Genomic DNA, 17,662 nt, shown 5'->3' with positions numbered 1-17,662 from the left:
AAGGGGGGTTATAATATTTAATGCATTCAGTATCATCAGCACCTAATGGTTTAAAAGAGCCTGTAAACATGACTTACTGCATGGTCAGGATTCTAGTCTACTGGCCTGTTGCAGCACTCAGGCAGTGCAGTAAGTAAGCCTGTACTCTGACACAGTGACTTAATGTGTACCAGATTAAGGACGGGTATCAAACAAACACATCTGCTGTTTTTACTCTTATTAAAGAAGTGTGTTGAGATATGAGGTCACAAAGTTCAGACATTCACTTTGTTTGTTACCATAGAAACCCATGATTGCTGAATGCGAAATTATTCCAATGGAAAAATACCACTATTCATTTATACTGTAAAAGAAAATTGAAATATTAAAAGGTAACAGAACTGCCTATACATGTTCACTCTGATCATGACTCGATTTGAAGTGAACATAAACCACATTAATGTTTAGTAACATGGTTTCTCTACACGGTTCCCTGTCATAGTTACATCCCCCCTGCTGGCTGGTTAGTGGTGTTAGTGTAGTGAAGTCAGTCTCTCTCTCTGGCTGTGTGTGTGCGTGCTCCATCTCTGATGTGGGAAGATCTGCTGTGTTCTCCCTCAGAGTGAAAATCAAGACACGACACAGATGACTCAGTTCCCTTGAGGATTTAGCCTGATCCCATGTGTGTGTGTGCGTTGTGTGTATGAAGACAGGGAAGAAGCCTGCTGAGGAGAGTAAACAGCAGGAGAGCTCAGAATTGGAATTGGAGTCAATGCTGTCATTGTGCAGTCAAAGTCTATAGGAAGACAGGATGTGGTGGGATCAGAAGCAAGCTGTGGCCACAACACACAACCTGACTGCCAGTTCATTTCCACTGATATCACTCCAAAGTAAACCCACTAATACCATCACAATAGTTTAAGATTGGAATTAGATGATGACTCGTCTCAGTATAAAAGATATGCATCAATGTCTTCACTCATAATGTGAAAATGAGAAGGCAGATTAATCAGAAAGGGAAACCATATCAACTGGTTTAGGGTTAAAGAGAGTTAAAGACAGCAGTCAAATGATGGATTAAAAAGGGTAGTTATATATGCTAAATGTTGAATAAATACTGTTCTGGAATTACATAGTAGGTATTGATTATGCAGGGAAGGCAGGAGAAACTGTGAATTTAAACGCTATAATTTAAAGCCTAAAATCTGAATCTTCTAACCGAGTGTCTCTGCTCTACTCTCCAGTGCCCCCACAGATCACCATTAAACCCCAGGACCAGATCTCCGCTCAGGGGTGCAGTGTCACCTTTCACTGTGGCACCAGAGGAAACCCCTCACCTGCCATCTTCTGGAAGAAAGAAGGAAGCCAGGTAAAAATGATGGCACTTCCTGACAAACAGGAAGTGAGTGGTCAAGAAAGACTACTTCGTAAATAAAACATTTAAAAAAATGACTAATAAAATTCCAACTATGTACTGTAGAAACTACAACATACGTTGTCATAGATAAATGGCACTTTAAACTGATCAACAAAGTAATGATGTTATGTCACATTTAAGTAGGATTTTGATTTGTTTTAGCCTTATTTTGATCAGCAGCAGACAAATAGTTTTCTCACCATGTTTGTTTGGTGGTGACTCATTTGATTTCTCTCAGCTTGAAACAAGCTGGGGAATTGTTCGATTTAACAATGCTTTTCACACATTTTTCTTGATTGCCCGTGCTCTTAAAGAGACGTTGGCCGAGGTGAAATGAGGGAGGGAGCTCGTTTGTATTTGGCTGTGAGAGGCGACAACCAATAGGTGTTGGAAGAAATCACAGGAAATGCGTTGGCGAGGAAGTCACTGTTACCTGCAGACAGATGAAGAGAGGGGGAGGAAGGGTAGATGAGGGGAGTGACTCAGATGAGCTACATCAGGTGGGAGAGGAGCTGCCTCCTTCGGAAATAGGCACAGAAACACTATGTTTAAAACCTTCTATCATTATAACTTACTATAAATACCTAATGATAACATTCTGATAACAGCGGGGGAACAATCAAGATTACTTAGTCTAGATGGTTCTAGTAGAGAACATAGAGGAGTTAACCCTCAGATCCACCAGGCAGGGGGAAGTTGGCCTGAGGCTCTCTGAATAAATTTKTATGTGTTCCAGTCTATTTGATAGTTGATGTGCCTGGTCCCCTGTTTGTGAAGCGGTTTGCTGTACTTTTGGGATTATCTTGTGACCTTATAGCCCTGGTCCTCTCACTCAGTCTAAGCCTCTTAGAGGAATGAAATGGATGGATGGATGGAAGGCTGTCCCTTCCCCCTATTCATGCCCATCTCCCCCTCTCATCACTCTGGCCGTGTGTAAAGCATCTGTCAGCTCACATCAAGCCAACAGACCAAACCAAAAGTCTGTAGTTCTCCTGCTATTCTGTATTGTGTTGGAAAAGTGATGGCTATATAATGCATGGATACACCATCTCTCTGATTCATCACTAGCTAAGATGCAAGTTTTTCTTTCTCTGTGTGTGTGTGTATAGATGCTGTTGTTTCCTGGCCAGCCCCTCTCCCAGTCCGGCCGCTACTCTGTTTCCATGAGTGGTGAGCTGTCCATCACCGACGTGCACCTAGAGGATTCTGGGTATTATATCTGCCAGGCCATCAGTGTAGCAGGAAGTGTCCTGACCAAAGCCCTGCTGGAGGTGGAAGGGGGTGAGTTTGAGGGATGGAGGGGGTTACTTTGAGACGAGGAAGGACATATGGTACTGGGAGAAGAGAGCCCAGCAAAAATATATTGATATTACAACACACATATATGGATGGGCAGATGGCCTTCGACAGCTCTACATAACCACTGTCAAATAAAGTGGACATTAGTGTGTGTGACAGGACCCACTGACATAATATCCTGTCTGTTCTTCCCTCTCACCCATAGGTCCTTCAGACCGTGTTCCACCAATCATCCGTCAAGGCCCAGCCAATCAGACGTTGGGTCTGGGGTCCGTTGCCCAGTTGCAGTGTCATGCGATTGGTGGACCCTCACTAAGGATCATGTGGGAAAAGGACGGGGAGAGGATTGTGGGGGACGACCCCCGCATGACCCTGATGGAGAACGGGACACTGCAGATCACTAATGTTGAGGTACGTGTATGATGTCATGGAATAAAAATATGGCTGTGATCTGATTGTCTTTTGATCCTCATTAATAAATTAGTATCGCGTGGCTGTACAGAAATGCCTGCCATCCATCATTGTTACATTTGTACTTTTTCCAAAACCAGAGGGCAACCAACAAATGTTTTTATGTTCTCCTCCATTATAAGTACCACTCTGCGTTGAAAAAAAATCAAGGTGAAACTGAATTTCAAACCGACCTCTCCGGCGCGATTACCTGCCTATGCAGTGTGTAATTGTAATGTTAATGAAGGGGCTTGTTTGTAAATGTAAATGTGTTCTGCTTTGATGAAAGAGCAGTCCATGGCCCTTTTGTGCTGTGGCCTCACCTGGAGGTGAGCGTGCGGAGCGGGGAGAGCAGCATGGTTTGTGCTAATTGACTGTGGTCACGCATGATTAACGATTTCAAAGCCTTTAATTACATCTCTGGCACAACTCTCTCTCTCTCTCAGCAGTGGTGCTCAGCAAACTTGGAACATTAACCCAAGGTCCAATGCATCATTGAGGCAGGGGAAATCTGCCATGTCACTGCGCTCAATGGAACAGAAGAGATGCATTAGCTTGGCATGGAGAGAGAGAGGGAGGGAGGGGAATGGAGAGGACGAGATGTAGAGGGAGAAAGAGGGGCTAAAAATATTTAGCCTAGCGATGCCCCCTCCTAGTCTTCAATATTTCAGCAGTGGTTAAACTCACAAAGAGTTCATCTGTCCACATACTACCAATCCACAAACCAGAGGTCGATGCTGTGGTGAATGATCTAACATGAATTTATGTTGGTTACAGTAGACTGGCACTCCGCCAGCCCAGTGTTAGTAACACCATTTGGCCAGTGGAGGACATATATACATACAGTTCTGTGGAAAAGGAGAGCAGGTAGACCAGGGGTGTCAAACTCATTCCATGGAGGGCCTAGTGTCTGCTGGTTTTTGTTTTTTCCTTTCAATTCAGACCTAGACAACCAGGTAAGTGGAGTGACTTACTAATAAGTGAGCTTCATTCATTAATCAAGTACAAGGGAGGAGTGAAAACCCGTAGACACTCGGCCCTCCGTGGAATGAGTTAGACACCTGTGAGGTAGACCATGCACATGGGGAGATGAATCACATTTCGACTGCTGTTCTCTCAGGAGTGTTCAGCGCGTATGACTCCTACTACTACTGTGGCTGAGTGATGTCTGCTTTGTGGCAAAGTGGCATTTCATAAAATATTTTAACTTTACACTTCTAAAAGTGAGTCTCAGGACGGCGGCAAAGCAGTGAACAAAGAAGCAATTAATAAGTAAAAAGAGGAGCTCCGCTGAGATTTGCTCCACTCAGATTAACAAACACAGAAAGTATCTAAAGCACTGTGGTTCCAATGTTTTGGGTCCCCTCTCCTCATGAAAGGGAGCTAAAATGCACCTTTCTGTTGCTAGAATAAGGATTCGGGAATGTACACTTGTGTGGTGTCCAGCGCCACGGGCGAGTCGAGCTGGAGCGGGACACTCACCATGAGAGGTAAACACACACACTCCCCTTGGCGCCTCACAAAACCATACAAACCCCATTGGTTTCAAATGATACAGTACATGTACATTATACTTTATGGAAACCTACTTTCCTGCTTTAGCTACAGTATTTATCACTACTGTGTGTAGATATCAATAGACTTGAAAAATAAACAGTCAAACTCAGACTATATCCCGGTACACCAAGTTACCATTATCACACACCACCACTGTGTCTCATGTTATCTCATGCCGTATCCCTGTTTGTGTTCCAGAGGACGGAGCCCCTGGGTCATCAGTTCCCCGGGTGTCAGAGTCCATCCAGCTGCCAGGGCCGCCCCAGAAGCCTGTGGTGACGGATGTGACCAGGAATACAGTCACCCTCACCTGGCAGTCCAACCCCCACGAGGGTGGGGCCGCTGTCACCTCCTACATCATCGAGGCCTTCAGGTACGGTATGACATGCAAGGACTGGGTAACAGAGACATATATTTAGAAACCACACCAAACACCAACCTCTCTTAATACATGGCTCTGCAGGGTACTATATAAATAGGGGATTTCTATTTCAATGCTGGGTACTGGCGTCTTTCTAGGTCTGTTGCTATATCAGTTGTGTCCTTGATTTGTATTCACATACAGAGATTCTCCATTTGGTTTAACATACATGTGCTACAATGGCAGGAAATAATGACGTGAAGGGAAACGCGCCATGGCAGATTAAATAAAAGCATAAAGCATAGAATCAGTTGCATGAAGAAAAAAGCATCATTTTCCCTGTGGTCCTGGACGGCACCGACCTGGGAAGGAGAGACTCTTATCGCAGAGAGGGCAGAGGCTCTGGGCAGGCAGAGCCAGACACACATACAGGCCAACAAGCTGCCTGGCACTGAGACTGACAGCACAGTTTGAGACAAGACATTCCCATGGGTAGCTGTTAGCTACTTTCCTCAAACTTCATCTAACAGAGTCTTTAAATAGAGCTATCTGCTGGATGTGGACGTCTCTAAGTATCCCAATCCACTAACCCTCCTAGGGCTAGAGACAGGGCTTAATGAGAGAAGAGAGGATGGTTGGAGGATAGCAGAGGGCAGATTGTTACTCAGGTCTTATTTTTACCTTTATTAACTAATGAACAATTCTTATTTCAATGACAGGAACAGTGGGTTAACTGTAAACGACCGTTTTTTTTTTTACCTTGTCAGCTCGGGGGTTCGATCTTGCAAACTTTCGGTTACTAGTCCAACGCTCTAACCACTAGGCTACCTGCCGCCGCTTATCTGACACCTATTGTAGTTAAGGAGCAGGTCAGATTCTAGCGCTGCTTCCTTAAGGCGTCCACATGCTTTCCAGACAAAACAAATCAAATCAAATTTTATTTGTCACATACACATGGTTAGCAGATGTTAATGCGAGTGTAGCGAAATGCTTGTGCTTCTAGTTCCGACAATGCAGTAATAACCAACAAGTAATCTAACCTAACAATTCCACAACTACTACCTTATACACACAAGTGTAAAGGGATAAAGAATATGTACATAAAGAATATGAATGAGTGATGGTACAGAACGGCATAGGCAAGATAGTAGATGGTATAGAGTACAGTATATACATATGAGATGAGTAATGTAGGGTATATAAACATAAAGTGGCATAGTTTAAAGTGGCTAGTGATACATGTATTACATAAAGATGGCAAGATGCAGTAGATGATATAGAGTACAGTATATACGTATACATATGAGATGACTAATGTAGGGTATGTAAACATTATATTAAGTGGCATTGTTTAAAGTGGCTAGTATACATTTTTACATAATTTCCATCAATTCCCATTATTAAAGTGGCTGGAGTTGAGTCAGTATGTTGGCAGCGGCCACTAAATGTTAGTGGTGGCTGTTTAACAGTCATGATGCTTGAGATAATGAGAAGCTGTTTTTCAGTCTCTCGGTCCCTGCTTTAGTGCACCTGTACTGACCTCGCCTTCTGGATGATAGCGGGGTGAACAGCAGTGGCTCGGGTGGTTTTGTCCTTGATGATCTTTATGGCCTTCCTGTGACATCGGTGGTGTAGGTGTCCTGGAGGGCAGGTAGTTTGCCCCCGGTGATGCGTTTTGCAGACTTCACTACCCTCTGGAGAGCCTTACGGTTGTGGGCGGAGCAGTTGCCGTACCAGGCGGTGATACAGCCCGACAGGATGCTCTCGATTGTGCATCTGTAGAGTTTGTGAGTGCTTTTGGTGACAAGCCGAATTCTCTCAGCCTCCTGAGGTTGAAGAGGCGCTGCTGCGCCTTCTTCACAACACTGTCTGTGTGGGTGGACCAATTCAGTTTGTCTGATTGTGTACACTGAGGAACTTAAAACTTTCCACCTTCTCTACTACTGTCCCGTCGATGTGGATAGGGGTGGCTCCCTCTGCCTGTTTCCTGAAGTCCACAATCATCTCCTTTGTTTTGTTGACGTTGAGTGTGAGGTTATTTTCCTGACACCACACTCGAGGGCCCTCACCTCCTCCCTGTAGGCCGTCTTGTCGTTGTGGTAATCAAGCCTACCACTGTATGTCGTCCGCAAACTTGATGATTGAGTTGGAGGCGCGCTGGCCACGCAGTCGTGGTGAACAGGGAGTACAGGAGAGGGCTCAGAACGCACCCTTGTGGGGCCCAGTGTGGATCAGTGGGGTGGAGATGTTGTTACCTACCCTCACCACCTGGGGGCGGCCCGTCAGGAAGTCCAGGACCCAGTTGCACAGGGCGGGGTCGAGCCCAGGGTCTCGAGCTTGATGACGATTTGGAGGGTACTATGGTGTTAAATGCTGAGCTGTAGTCGATGAACAGCATTCTCACATAGGTATTCCTCTTGTCCAGATGGGTTAGGGCAGTGTGCAGTGTGGTTGCGATTATGTCGTCTGTGGACCTATTGGGTCCGTAAGCAAATTGGAGTGGGGTCTAGGGTGTCAGGTAGGTGGAGGTGATATGGTCCTTGACTAGTCTCTCAAAGCACTTCATGATGACGGAAGTGAGTGCTACGGGGCGGTAGTCGTTTAGCTCAGTTACCTTAGCTTTCTTGGGAACAGGAACAATGGTGGCCCTCTTGAAGCATGTGGGAACAGCAGACTTGGATAAGGATTGATTGAAATGTACTAAACACACCAGCGGCTGGGAATGCCGTCTGGGCCTGCAGACTTGCGAGGGTTAACACGTTTAAATGTTTTACTCACCTCGGCTGCAGTGAAGGAGAGCCCGCAGGTTTTGGTAGCGGGCCGTGTCAGTGGCACTGTATTGTCCTCAAAGCGAGCAAAAAAGTTATTTAGTCTGTCTGGGAGCAAGACATCCTGGTCAGCGACGGGGCTGGTTCGGAAGAAGAATCGAAACAGTTCGGAAGAATTCGTGCATATATTATGACAACATTTTCTGATGTGTTTTTGTTCGTTTTGTACTTCAGAAAGGTTTTTTCGCCTGTTCGGGCACACATTTTTCTTCTTCGGAGCCGAAGTTTTCATCCCTTCATCAGTGATTGGTCAACAGTAGGGATTCTTATTTTTTGTCATTCAACCAGAGACGACTCGTTTTCATGCAAATTCTTTAATTGAGAAAGACTACACCAAACATCTTAGTAGTAAATTACGCAACTAAGAAATCCTCCGCAAAAACGTCAAAATTAATGACAGATTTCTGGAGTTATTTTAGATTAATTCAGACTATTTTGAGGAAGTGTTTACTGGCTACGGCTTCTAAAAATGGTCAAACAGTACTATTGACGCTTTTTCTTGTTTTTCAAGTGAAGGTCTTTTAAGGGAGTTTGCGAGCACACATTGCGAGAAATGAAGCATGCTAACGCATTTTGACTGGTCGGTTATCACTCACTGGGTAATTGACTGGACAAATCATACCATAGACTAGGTAATATGTACTATAGGTCCTCACTGGACTGAGACGATAATATCATTAATTTACCCAACATTCATCTATGCTAGTGGACCCAAATTGTCAAACCACACTCATTGTTGCGTTATTTATCATATCGGGATAAGGACAAGGCCAGACAATAATCCCAGAATTCAACCTGTAATTGATTAATGTTATTTCCCAGCCAATCCGTTGGCAGTGTGTGGCAGACGGTAGCTGACCACGTGAAACAGGAGAAGCACACCGTCATCGGCCTGTACCCAAACACTGTCTACCTGTTCATCGTCCGAGCAGTCAACTCCTACGGTCTGAGTGACCCCAGCCCAATCTCTGAACCCATCAGGACACAGGGTCAGTATGGACACAGAACAGCATATAATATGTGTATAATCACTCAATCACTTGGACTTTTTCGTTGGAAAGTGTTCTGTGATGTTAGGCTGTTCTGAGTGCAGTGTGTTATGACATTAGGATGTTTTCAGTAAAGTGTGGTATGACATCAAGCTTTTCTCAGTGCAGTGTGGTATGATGTCAGGCTGTTCTCAGTGCAGTGTGATATGATGTCAGGCTGTTCTCAGTGCAGTGTGGTATGATGTCAGGCTGTTCTCAGTGCAGTGTGGTATGATGTCAGGCTGTTCTCAGTGCAGTATGTGGTTTTTATGACGTTCAGGCTGGGGTCTCAAGCTTGCTGTGTGTTCTTATGGTGTCAGGCTGTTCTCAGTGCAGTGTGGTATGATGTCAGGCTGTTCTCAGTGCAGTGTGGTATGATGTCAGGCTGTTCTCAGTGCAGTGTGGTATGACGTCAGGCTGTTCTGAGTGCAGTTCTCTTGTGGTGTTGTAGATGGGAGTCCTACAGAGCAGGGGGTAGACCGCAGACAGGTGCAGAGAGAACTAGGGGAGGTGTCTCTCTACCTGCAGAAGCCTGTGGTCCTATCACCCAGCAGTGCCCAGGTCTCCTGGACTGTGAGTAAAACTGAGTGTCATAACCTGGAGAAACAATATGCAACTTGTACTGTGCTCCATACTTTATAATATCTCGGGAAATATATAATTAACCACCTCTATGTCCCTCCCCCTGTGTTCTGTCATTGGTCAGGTGGCACGTCAGTCTCAGTACGTGCAGGGATACAGGCTGCTGTACCGCTCCACTGGCAGTGCCTGGTTAGTCCAGGATGTGAAAGTGGGGCCTGAGCTCACCACTGTCCTATCAGACCTGCACACGGACACAGAGTACGAGGTGAAGGTCCGCCCCTACTTCAACGAGCTGCAGGGACTGGACAGCCCCCTGGTGCAGCTACGCACCCCTGAGGAGGGTAAGGCACGCAGCGGGATGCAGGACGGTCCTTCTCTGAGAAGTCTGTAGGCATACAGCAGTTCACTACATTTTATTGTTGCTGCAAGGGCAGTAAGAATCCATTTTCCTCAGACTTTCCCTTAGATTTATAAAGATTTGTTTGCTTCTAAAATGACTCAATGCTGTGATGTGTTACTGTAGGACACCACAGCACATGCGTATAGGAAAATCTATTTTATTGACCAAAGTCTCTTTTGATTTCCTGGGTCTCATTAACTGACAGCTGTCCATGTTCACATCCTTCCAGTGTTAAGTGCTCCCCCGCAGGCTGTGTCGGTGGTCCAGCTCAGCAACAGCTCTAGCATCAGTGTCTCCTGGGAACCTCCCCCCGCTGATGTTCAGAGTGGTACAGTCCTGGAGTACAAGGTAAGATTACAGAGTGGAGACTGTTGAAGCTGTACCTGGCTGGAGGAAAGTGCTACTCTAGACTACTGTCTGATATTATTTTAGTGAAAAGTGGGCAGTTAATGAGTCACTACAGCTGGTCGTGGGAAAGAGAAAATGTATTATTTGTTTGAATCATCAATGTGCTGATTTTAAGCAGTCGGTTTTATCCTTGTTGCCAAAACATGCTGTGCTAAACAGAAATGCTGTGCTAGTGGTTTTAATTAAACATTGCACATTGCTGCCTGCTTAGTATCAGTTAACAGCAACACTTCTGTAGGATGCAAAAACACAATTTAACTAATAGTCCTCAGATTTAAATCACTTGTCCTCATCTTGTCGATTGGATCTCCCCTTGGTTTGCTTTGCAGTCAACAAAAATAAACGTATTTTCTCAGACTTTTCTGGAAAGGCGTTTTAAAGCCTATCGTATCCCCATGTCGTGCCGGCTAGCAACAAAATATCTCCACTTCTGGTTCAGTTGTCCTCTTGGCAACATGATCGACTTGATGCTTCTAGTGTTATTAAATGTTGTATGTCGTTTCTGCCTCTCTGGAGTTTCTGTCCCATTTCTGTCCCTCCGGAGTTTCTGTCCCATTTCTGTTCCTCCAGAGTTTCTCTCTCCACCACTCATTATCAAGCTTGTTTCTCTGTCTGCCAGGTCTGGTGCCTGGGGAGTGACACTGAGTTGAAGACAGAGAGCCATATCAACAGGACAGTTGATGGAGCGGGGTTCTCCATCCTACTGACTGGGCTGCTGCCAGACCTCCAGTACAGTGTGATGGTGGCTGCAGTCACCAACTTGGGAGTGGGTGAACACAGCCCACCTATAGACCTGGTCCTCAGTGAGTCAGCTGTACCACTAGAAGAGACCCTTCCTTAGATGCAACATTAATAGCCAACATTAATAGCCAATGAATACCCTGGTCCTCAGTCAGTATGGTAGATTACTAAAGACGAGGCTTGAGGTTTTTGAATTGTTTGTTACTGGCATACGGTATATCAACACTTCTTGCTAGAAAACCAATGGGGTAAGTTAGTTGTCTGTTTATTCAGGAAGCCATATTGGAAATTAATTTCCCGGACTGATAACCTGAACTCTCTATCATTCAGCCCTGTCACTGGACATGCCTTCAGACCCTCTGCAGAAAGACAGCAGCCTCAGTCTATCAGAGCAGATCACGGGAGTGGTCAGCCAACCAGCGTTCATCGCTGGGTTGGGTGTGGCCTCGTGGCTGGTGCTCATGGGCTTCAGTGGTTGGCTATACTGTCGCCACCGCAGAAGGAAAGAGCTGGGACACTACACCACCTCATTTGCCTACACACCTGCAGGTATACTGTAACATCCTTAACCTCAACCCCAACATTGTATTCACATAGCATACAAACAATACCATTAGCATTACACCACTAATCTGTTCCAATCCTGTCACCATCACGTTTGCCAAGTCTGGGTATCTGAGTGTCTTAAAATGTGACTTGTTGTAATCTGTGGGTTCAGAATCCTAGTGTTGCTGTGATCTATGCCTTTTAGTGTATCTAGGTCAAACTCCGCAGCATGGCTGCCATGTGTTTGATGCCATTCCCCTCAGCAGCCTCCACTGCTTTGAGTAAGATGTGTTTTTAATTGCAGCCATTGCTTTTGTTGTTTTTCCTGCAGTTGGATTTGCTCACAGTGAAGGATCTGGTCTCAGCAACGGAAGGTAGAGATCTTGGTTTTACTCAGATATTCAATGTAAACAAGAATCAAATCAAATTTAATTGGTAACATACGAGTGTTTAGCAGATGTTATTGCGAGTGTAGCGAAATGCTTGTGTTTCTAGCTCCGACAGTGTAGTAATATCTAACATATACCCAACACACACAAATCTAAGTAAAGGAATGAGTGGACTCTTTTTATTACAAACAGCATAGACTTACAGTAATATCTGACCTTTTAGTTCTCTCCATCTGCCTACAGTAGACCAGGGATGCTGGGCTCCAACATGGGGAACTACCCATGGCTAGCAGACTCCTGGCCAGCCCCTGGTCTTGCCCACAATGGAAAAGACTCAGTCAACTGTTGCTCTGGCAAACTGGACTCTACAGACAGATACTACAATGGTGAGAGCCCACAGTCACTTCTTGCAACTTAGGGTGGGATAAAATGCAGTAGTTTGAACAGAGGCAAAATTAATAGTAATAAGCCGCCATTGCTGCTCAAATGATGGAACCTATTTGAGCTTTTGTTATTGACCAGGAAATTGCAGAGGGAAGATGAAGTGGTTCATTCAAGGAAATGGGTTCCACTTTACATTTTTAATTTACTTTCTATTTCTGTCCCGCAGTTGGCATCTCCAATTACCTGAGCCAGTCTGAGAAGTACAGCTCAGTGTCCACAGACTGTCCCATCTACAGCACCATCAATACAGCTGCTGCCGAGGACCTGCAGGGTTTAGCCTACTACAACAAATACTCCAACACCCAGGGCTCCAACACCCCCTACACCCAGGGCTCCAACACCCCCTACACCCAGGGCTCCAACACCCCCTACACCAGGGCTCCAACACCCCCTACACCCAGGGCTCCAACACCCCCTACTCCCAGGGCCCTGACCCCTACGCCATTACCCCCGTCCTCTCCAACTCTGGCCTCTTCGGTCTGGAGCAGGACCTGGACCAGTTGACCGTCCAGTCTAGAGAGTACGCCAAGCTGCAGTACGCCAGGACAAGCAATGGTACAGGCAGCTATTACACTTCTCATGTACTGTAGTTAAGGGCTCATGGAATGCTCGTTAGTGAGGATATAGCTAACTTTGTTGCATAGTTAATGTGGGTGTTCGTATGCTGTACACAAACGTATGGTACATACATATGTTTAACATAGCTAATTTCTAATGTTCTCCTCAGCTTGATTTAAATAAGTGTGTGGGTTGTCTGCTGTCTCTCTACTGTAGCCAAGCTGGTGAAGCAGAGGTCCACGTGTCCTCCATCCAAGCCTGCACCACTCAACTGGGAGGACGTGCTGTCTCTACCACTGCCTGCTAATAAAGAACGGGGTTACACAACGAGAGACAGGGATGAGGGGAGGAACAGGTAACACCTAGCGCCATATCCCCTGTAGACACCCTCCCATGGGATAGCTTGTTAAGTACAGATGAGGGAACTAACGGTGTATGGAGGGAAATGGCAGTAGAGGGAAGGAAAACCAGGAGTGCTGTAGTTGTTACATTTTGAACCTTTTCTCCATAACTCATTGTGATTTTTCCTGATGTGTCCTTTTCATCTATTCTCTGACACCCTCATATGAGGGCTGTGTTTATATTGAATGTATGTCTTGCACTCTTTGACCTGATAGTTTACCTGAACTATATAGCAAGAGTTCGTGACATTAGGGCCAGAACCTGTCCTCCGATTCAAACCAGATTGTAAACTCTCATGATGTTTACTATGGTTAAAGTTGGAGTTAAAAACATTCTTGTCTGGAGGCTCAGGAGAGACTCTTATTGTGGCTACATCAGGGGGAGTGTAGAGTGTCCTCTAACTGACTGTGACAGATGAGATTGTGACCATAACTGGGGGGACCTAGCTGCTCTGACTGTACATCGTCTTTTGTAATGACATTAGCCACCGTCTGACAGTGTGGATTAGCACTTTCCTGTTTCAATAACATGTCCTCTATTAAATCTGCTCTGATGTCCTCTGACGTTGTCACGGCAACATAAATCATTTGAAGTCACTCTTGTGTTTTGTAACCCAATGCTGCTGGTTCCTCTTTTAAAATGTAACTCTGTCAACTACTGTTACTGTCTCTGTTAATGTGCCTCGAAGACTTTTCTTGATGATGAAGTACAAGTATTGTGTAAGATAGACCCCTTGATTTATACTGGGGTCTTACTGACAATGTTTTTCACTCAATGTGTCAGGTCCTCTTAGTTGTTAAACCAGGGGTCTTTTCTCCTCTTCCTCCTGCTCCCAGTAGCTCAGATGAGGATGAGGAGGACTGGTGTCCCCCGCTGCCAGCCAGGACCTACCTGATGGAAGGCTCCAGGGATGAGTTACRCAGCCTGCCCTCCTCCAGAAGAGAGGAGCTGACCCAGGGCTCCACCTCCAGCCTGCGGTCCACAGCCATACTTCCCCCCTCCCCTCAGGAGGAGACACACCCCCTCAACCCCAACGACAGCCCCCCGCTGCAGCATTTTGACCTGCTGGCCTGCTACGGGCCCAGTTCCCAGGTCTCCCATTCCAACCCCAACCTGTTTGCCAATAAGGAGGATGTCAGCGGGCCATATGATGTCAGCGGGCCATACCACACCAACCAATGGGGAGACACCTTCATGGGGGAGAGCTATATTTCAGAGAGGAGTGGCGGAGGAGGTTAGTTGTACACACCTGTCCCCCTCTCATAGTTCTAATGCATAGGATAATTATTTATATGTGTAGCTAGCCTCTTGAAAATGACCAGCCTCGTCACAGAACTGTATGTGCCTTAGCCACGTCCTTTGTCATGTATTGCCATGCCATGCATACAGTCTGTGTTTGGCATGATAATGAACTGYACAAGAGGAGTTGGCTAAAGCACACACCGATCTGCTACCAGGCTAATCCATAACTGCATACTTATCAATGTTGTCATGTTATGTTAACACGAAGTATTTGCATATGAAGATGGCGCTGTGTCTTTTATTCCCTCTGAATGTCTACTTGATGATGACATCACTGTTCTTTTCTGTCAGGACAATCTCCTTTCCTGGCTGAGTATGCTCATGCTACTCAGGGGCACAGAACCAGGAGCAAGAAGAAAGTCCTCAGGGAGGGCCAGCACCGACGAGAGCTGCATGACCAAGCAGGTAAGACATATTGGACAGTGGACTCCATTTATGTTATCTTCATATCATATATTCTCTTTGGAGAGGCTTTTATACAAGGCAACACACACAGCTTTTGGAATAACAAGTTACCCCAGCTTATTATTTGCAAGAACTTAGAAATGTCTCTWACTGGCTCTAACTTCTTGGTATTTTGCTAGAGGAGGTTTTTAAATGCACATGAGTAACATTCCCGCCTTGGGATTCAAGCCACATCCTTACAGTACAGGCTATTTACATTTTGCTCATTTAACAGATGGTCTTATCCAGTAAGTATGGTTAAAGTCCTATAGTGTACATCCAAGTGTGAATAGATAGACCGCAGTGCTTAAAAGAGGCAACCTGTTAGGTCAAATGAAGGCAGTGTTTTTTTTTATCATGAGCTGTCAATCAGTCTGTGCAGACCTGCCCCCTCCGCCGGCCCCACCCCCTGCAGCAGACGACCCCCTGCATCTCCTGGCTGATGTGCTGGGCTGCAGCCGGACATCGTCGGCGGACAACTCGCCGACTCTGCAGGGGAGAGGAGACTACCCCTCACCCCATAAGAGGGGGCCTGCCATGTGGGGCTCACAAGGTATGCATCAAACCATCTAATGAATGCTAATTAATACAAAATATGCAAATACACATACATTACAGTATTATAAAAGCCACAACCACAGACACATATTGTGATTGAGGTCTAGTAATGCTCCGTCTACATTCATACGCATACAAATCCTCTGTGGACTTAAAATAATCCATTGGTTTAAGCACACATATCTAGCAGCAATCCCCTCTACTCAGGTGGACAGAGATGGTGGAAGGTCTAGTCTGGTTCAGCACTTAGAATCTGACCCATATAATTCCAGCTGCACTTTTGAGTGATTGCATATTGTCATCTGCAGATGAGGGTGTAATCCTGTACTGCCCATCCAGCTTTTTGCCCCGGGGCCAGATGTCAGGCTACGGTTCCCTTGGTGGAGGGGCCTCCTTGCGGGCTTCAACTGGACAGAGAGGGCCTGGAGCTGTCCGGAGGAGGGACGAGGTGAGTCCAGTATGAAGGACAGCAGGACTACCTGGTCTGGCTCAGTAGAGACATGATCTTAGTCCTATAGTTGTTATCAGTGTTGTTGTCCTCCTAAAGTCTAGTACTCTAGTGGGTTAATGTAAGGCAATGATTTGGTAATTATCCAAGACAAGTTTGGGTCTTAATAAGTGTTGATTGGTGTGGCACAGAGAGACAAGAGACCCACTGGCCCAAGACACACCTGGCTCTCCGCTGCTTTAATTTCTCTACGAATCTGGTATGGTTTATCCAACATGTTTAATACAAACAATATTAATTCCAAATCAAGACTGCAGTGTTTCCATCTATAGTATGTTGCACAGGGTAGATTATGGACATGTCAAACTAATGTTTTGACAATGGCATAGATGTAGGCAAATATGGGGGGTCAGTAGATTTATGAGAGCTCAACATAAATGGAATACWCATATTTGTGTGGCTAAACCTTGGCTAAATTACAGTGTCAGGATTTGTTTTTGGCACCAGTCCCATGGGATGATTGTGTTGTGTGTTMGTTTACTTTCAGAACCTCATGTAGCTGGAAGCACATTATGTGATGTGAAGTTCTCCGCCATGTGTTTTTTAAAAGGTTGTTTTGCTGCTTCCACTTTTGCTGAAATCCAGCCTGTTGCCATGGTGTCAAAGAAGAGCTGAATACAAAAGTGAAAGCATTTAGGCTTGCCACCTGCTTTTTCAATATTAGTTCATATTTGTGTTTTTTATTTATTCATAATTTGTATGTGATTTGATGTCCTGCCTCTGTATATAAACATCTTTGCAACTTTTTTTAAACATGACCTGGGATAAAGATAATATATTGTATTTTAAGAAAAGGGAAAGAAAGTCTTAAAATGACTATAGATATTATACATCAGATGTTTGAATGTACCTTATGTTTATTGTTTACCATGGTGATGTTTGTGTAATGAAAGGATATGAGGCAGAAACTCTGTTAACAAGACCTGATAGTTGGGCATCTGTGAGGTTCTGTGAGTGTGTTTACAGTTTCTCTTTCTCTCTCGCGCGTGCTGTCATTGTGGAGTCAACCTCCTGCTTCTTCTAAACAGGCATATCGATCTTTTCAACAGCAGATGAAATAGCCTTGTCATTTTAGGTTGTGATGCTGAAAATGTGTGAACCTATACCCTTGTTAAACACCAATTGTTATGTTCTGTCATCAGTGGAATGATTTGTTAAAAAATACCAATAAAACATTTGTTACTCTAAAGACATGTTTCTCTAGACTGTTTCCTGGAATCGATCTAGTGTAGGTAATCCTATCCTAAAAACCTGCTATATTGATTCACATTTACAAGAAAAAAGTACCCTTTTCCCTGGGTTCTTTGTATTGTGCCACTGCACTGAATTTGATGTAATTGTTAACTGCTAAACCCAGACAGATTTCAGATTGGGTTTTCTACCAGACAGTAGAAAGTAGTTAACAGTAAGGTGTTGAGGGGGACAACCCAACACAAAACTACAGTAGAGAACTGGATCAGG

The 17,662-nt window shown here is 45.1% G+C and overlaps 1 protein-coding gene across 1 annotated transcript in view; it reads left to right on the top strand.

Moving 5' to 3' along the window:
• LOC111958394 (roundabout homolog 2) overlaps positions 1–17,390 on the top strand; it is a 49,693-nt gene extending 32,303 nt beyond the window's left edge. The window contains exons 7-27 of the mRNA XM_070437034.1: positions 1,224–1,348; positions 2,506–2,677; positions 2,901–3,106; positions 4,554–4,635; positions 4,901–5,075; positions 8,714–8,880; positions 9,371–9,492; positions 9,626–9,842; positions 10,131–10,249; positions 10,929–11,112; positions 11,381–11,599; positions 11,928–11,970; positions 12,229–12,371; positions 12,596–12,722; positions 12,833–12,984; positions 13,204–13,342; positions 14,229–14,623; positions 14,983–15,096; positions 15,509–15,688; positions 16,002–16,141; positions 16,333–17,390. Of these exons, the coding sequence (XP_070293135.1) occupies positions 1,224–1,348; positions 2,506–2,677; positions 2,901–3,106; positions 4,554–4,635; positions 4,901–5,075; positions 8,714–8,880; positions 9,371–9,492; positions 9,626–9,842; positions 10,131–10,249; positions 10,929–11,112; positions 11,381–11,599; positions 11,928–11,970; positions 12,229–12,371; positions 12,596–12,722; positions 12,833–12,984; positions 13,204–13,342; positions 14,229–14,623; positions 14,983–15,096; positions 15,509–15,688; positions 16,002–16,141; positions 16,333–16,473 (3,362 nt within the window). The 3' untranslated portion in view covers positions 16,474–17,390. The remainder of the gene's footprint in view (positions 1–1,223; positions 1,349–2,505; positions 2,678–2,900; positions 3,107–4,553; positions 4,636–4,900; positions 5,076–8,713; positions 8,881–9,370; positions 9,493–9,625; positions 9,843–10,130; positions 10,250–10,928; positions 11,113–11,380; positions 11,600–11,927; positions 11,971–12,228; positions 12,372–12,595; positions 12,723–12,832; positions 12,985–13,203; positions 13,343–14,228; positions 14,624–14,982; positions 15,097–15,508; positions 15,689–16,001; positions 16,142–16,332) is intronic.
• The last annotated feature ends 272 nt before the right edge of the window (positions 17,391–17,662 follow it).

Source organism: Salvelinus sp. IW2-2015, linkage group LG4p (genome assembly GCF_002910315.2).
Source record: "Salvelinus sp. IW2-2015 linkage group LG4p, ASM291031v2, whole genome shotgun sequence".
Lineage (NCBI taxonomy): Eukaryota > Metazoa > Chordata > Actinopteri > Salmoniformes > Salmonidae > Salvelinus > Salvelinus sp. IW2-2015.
The sequence above is the reverse complement of the archived record's forward strand: the minus strand, read 5'-3'. Positions and strand labels throughout refer to the sequence as shown.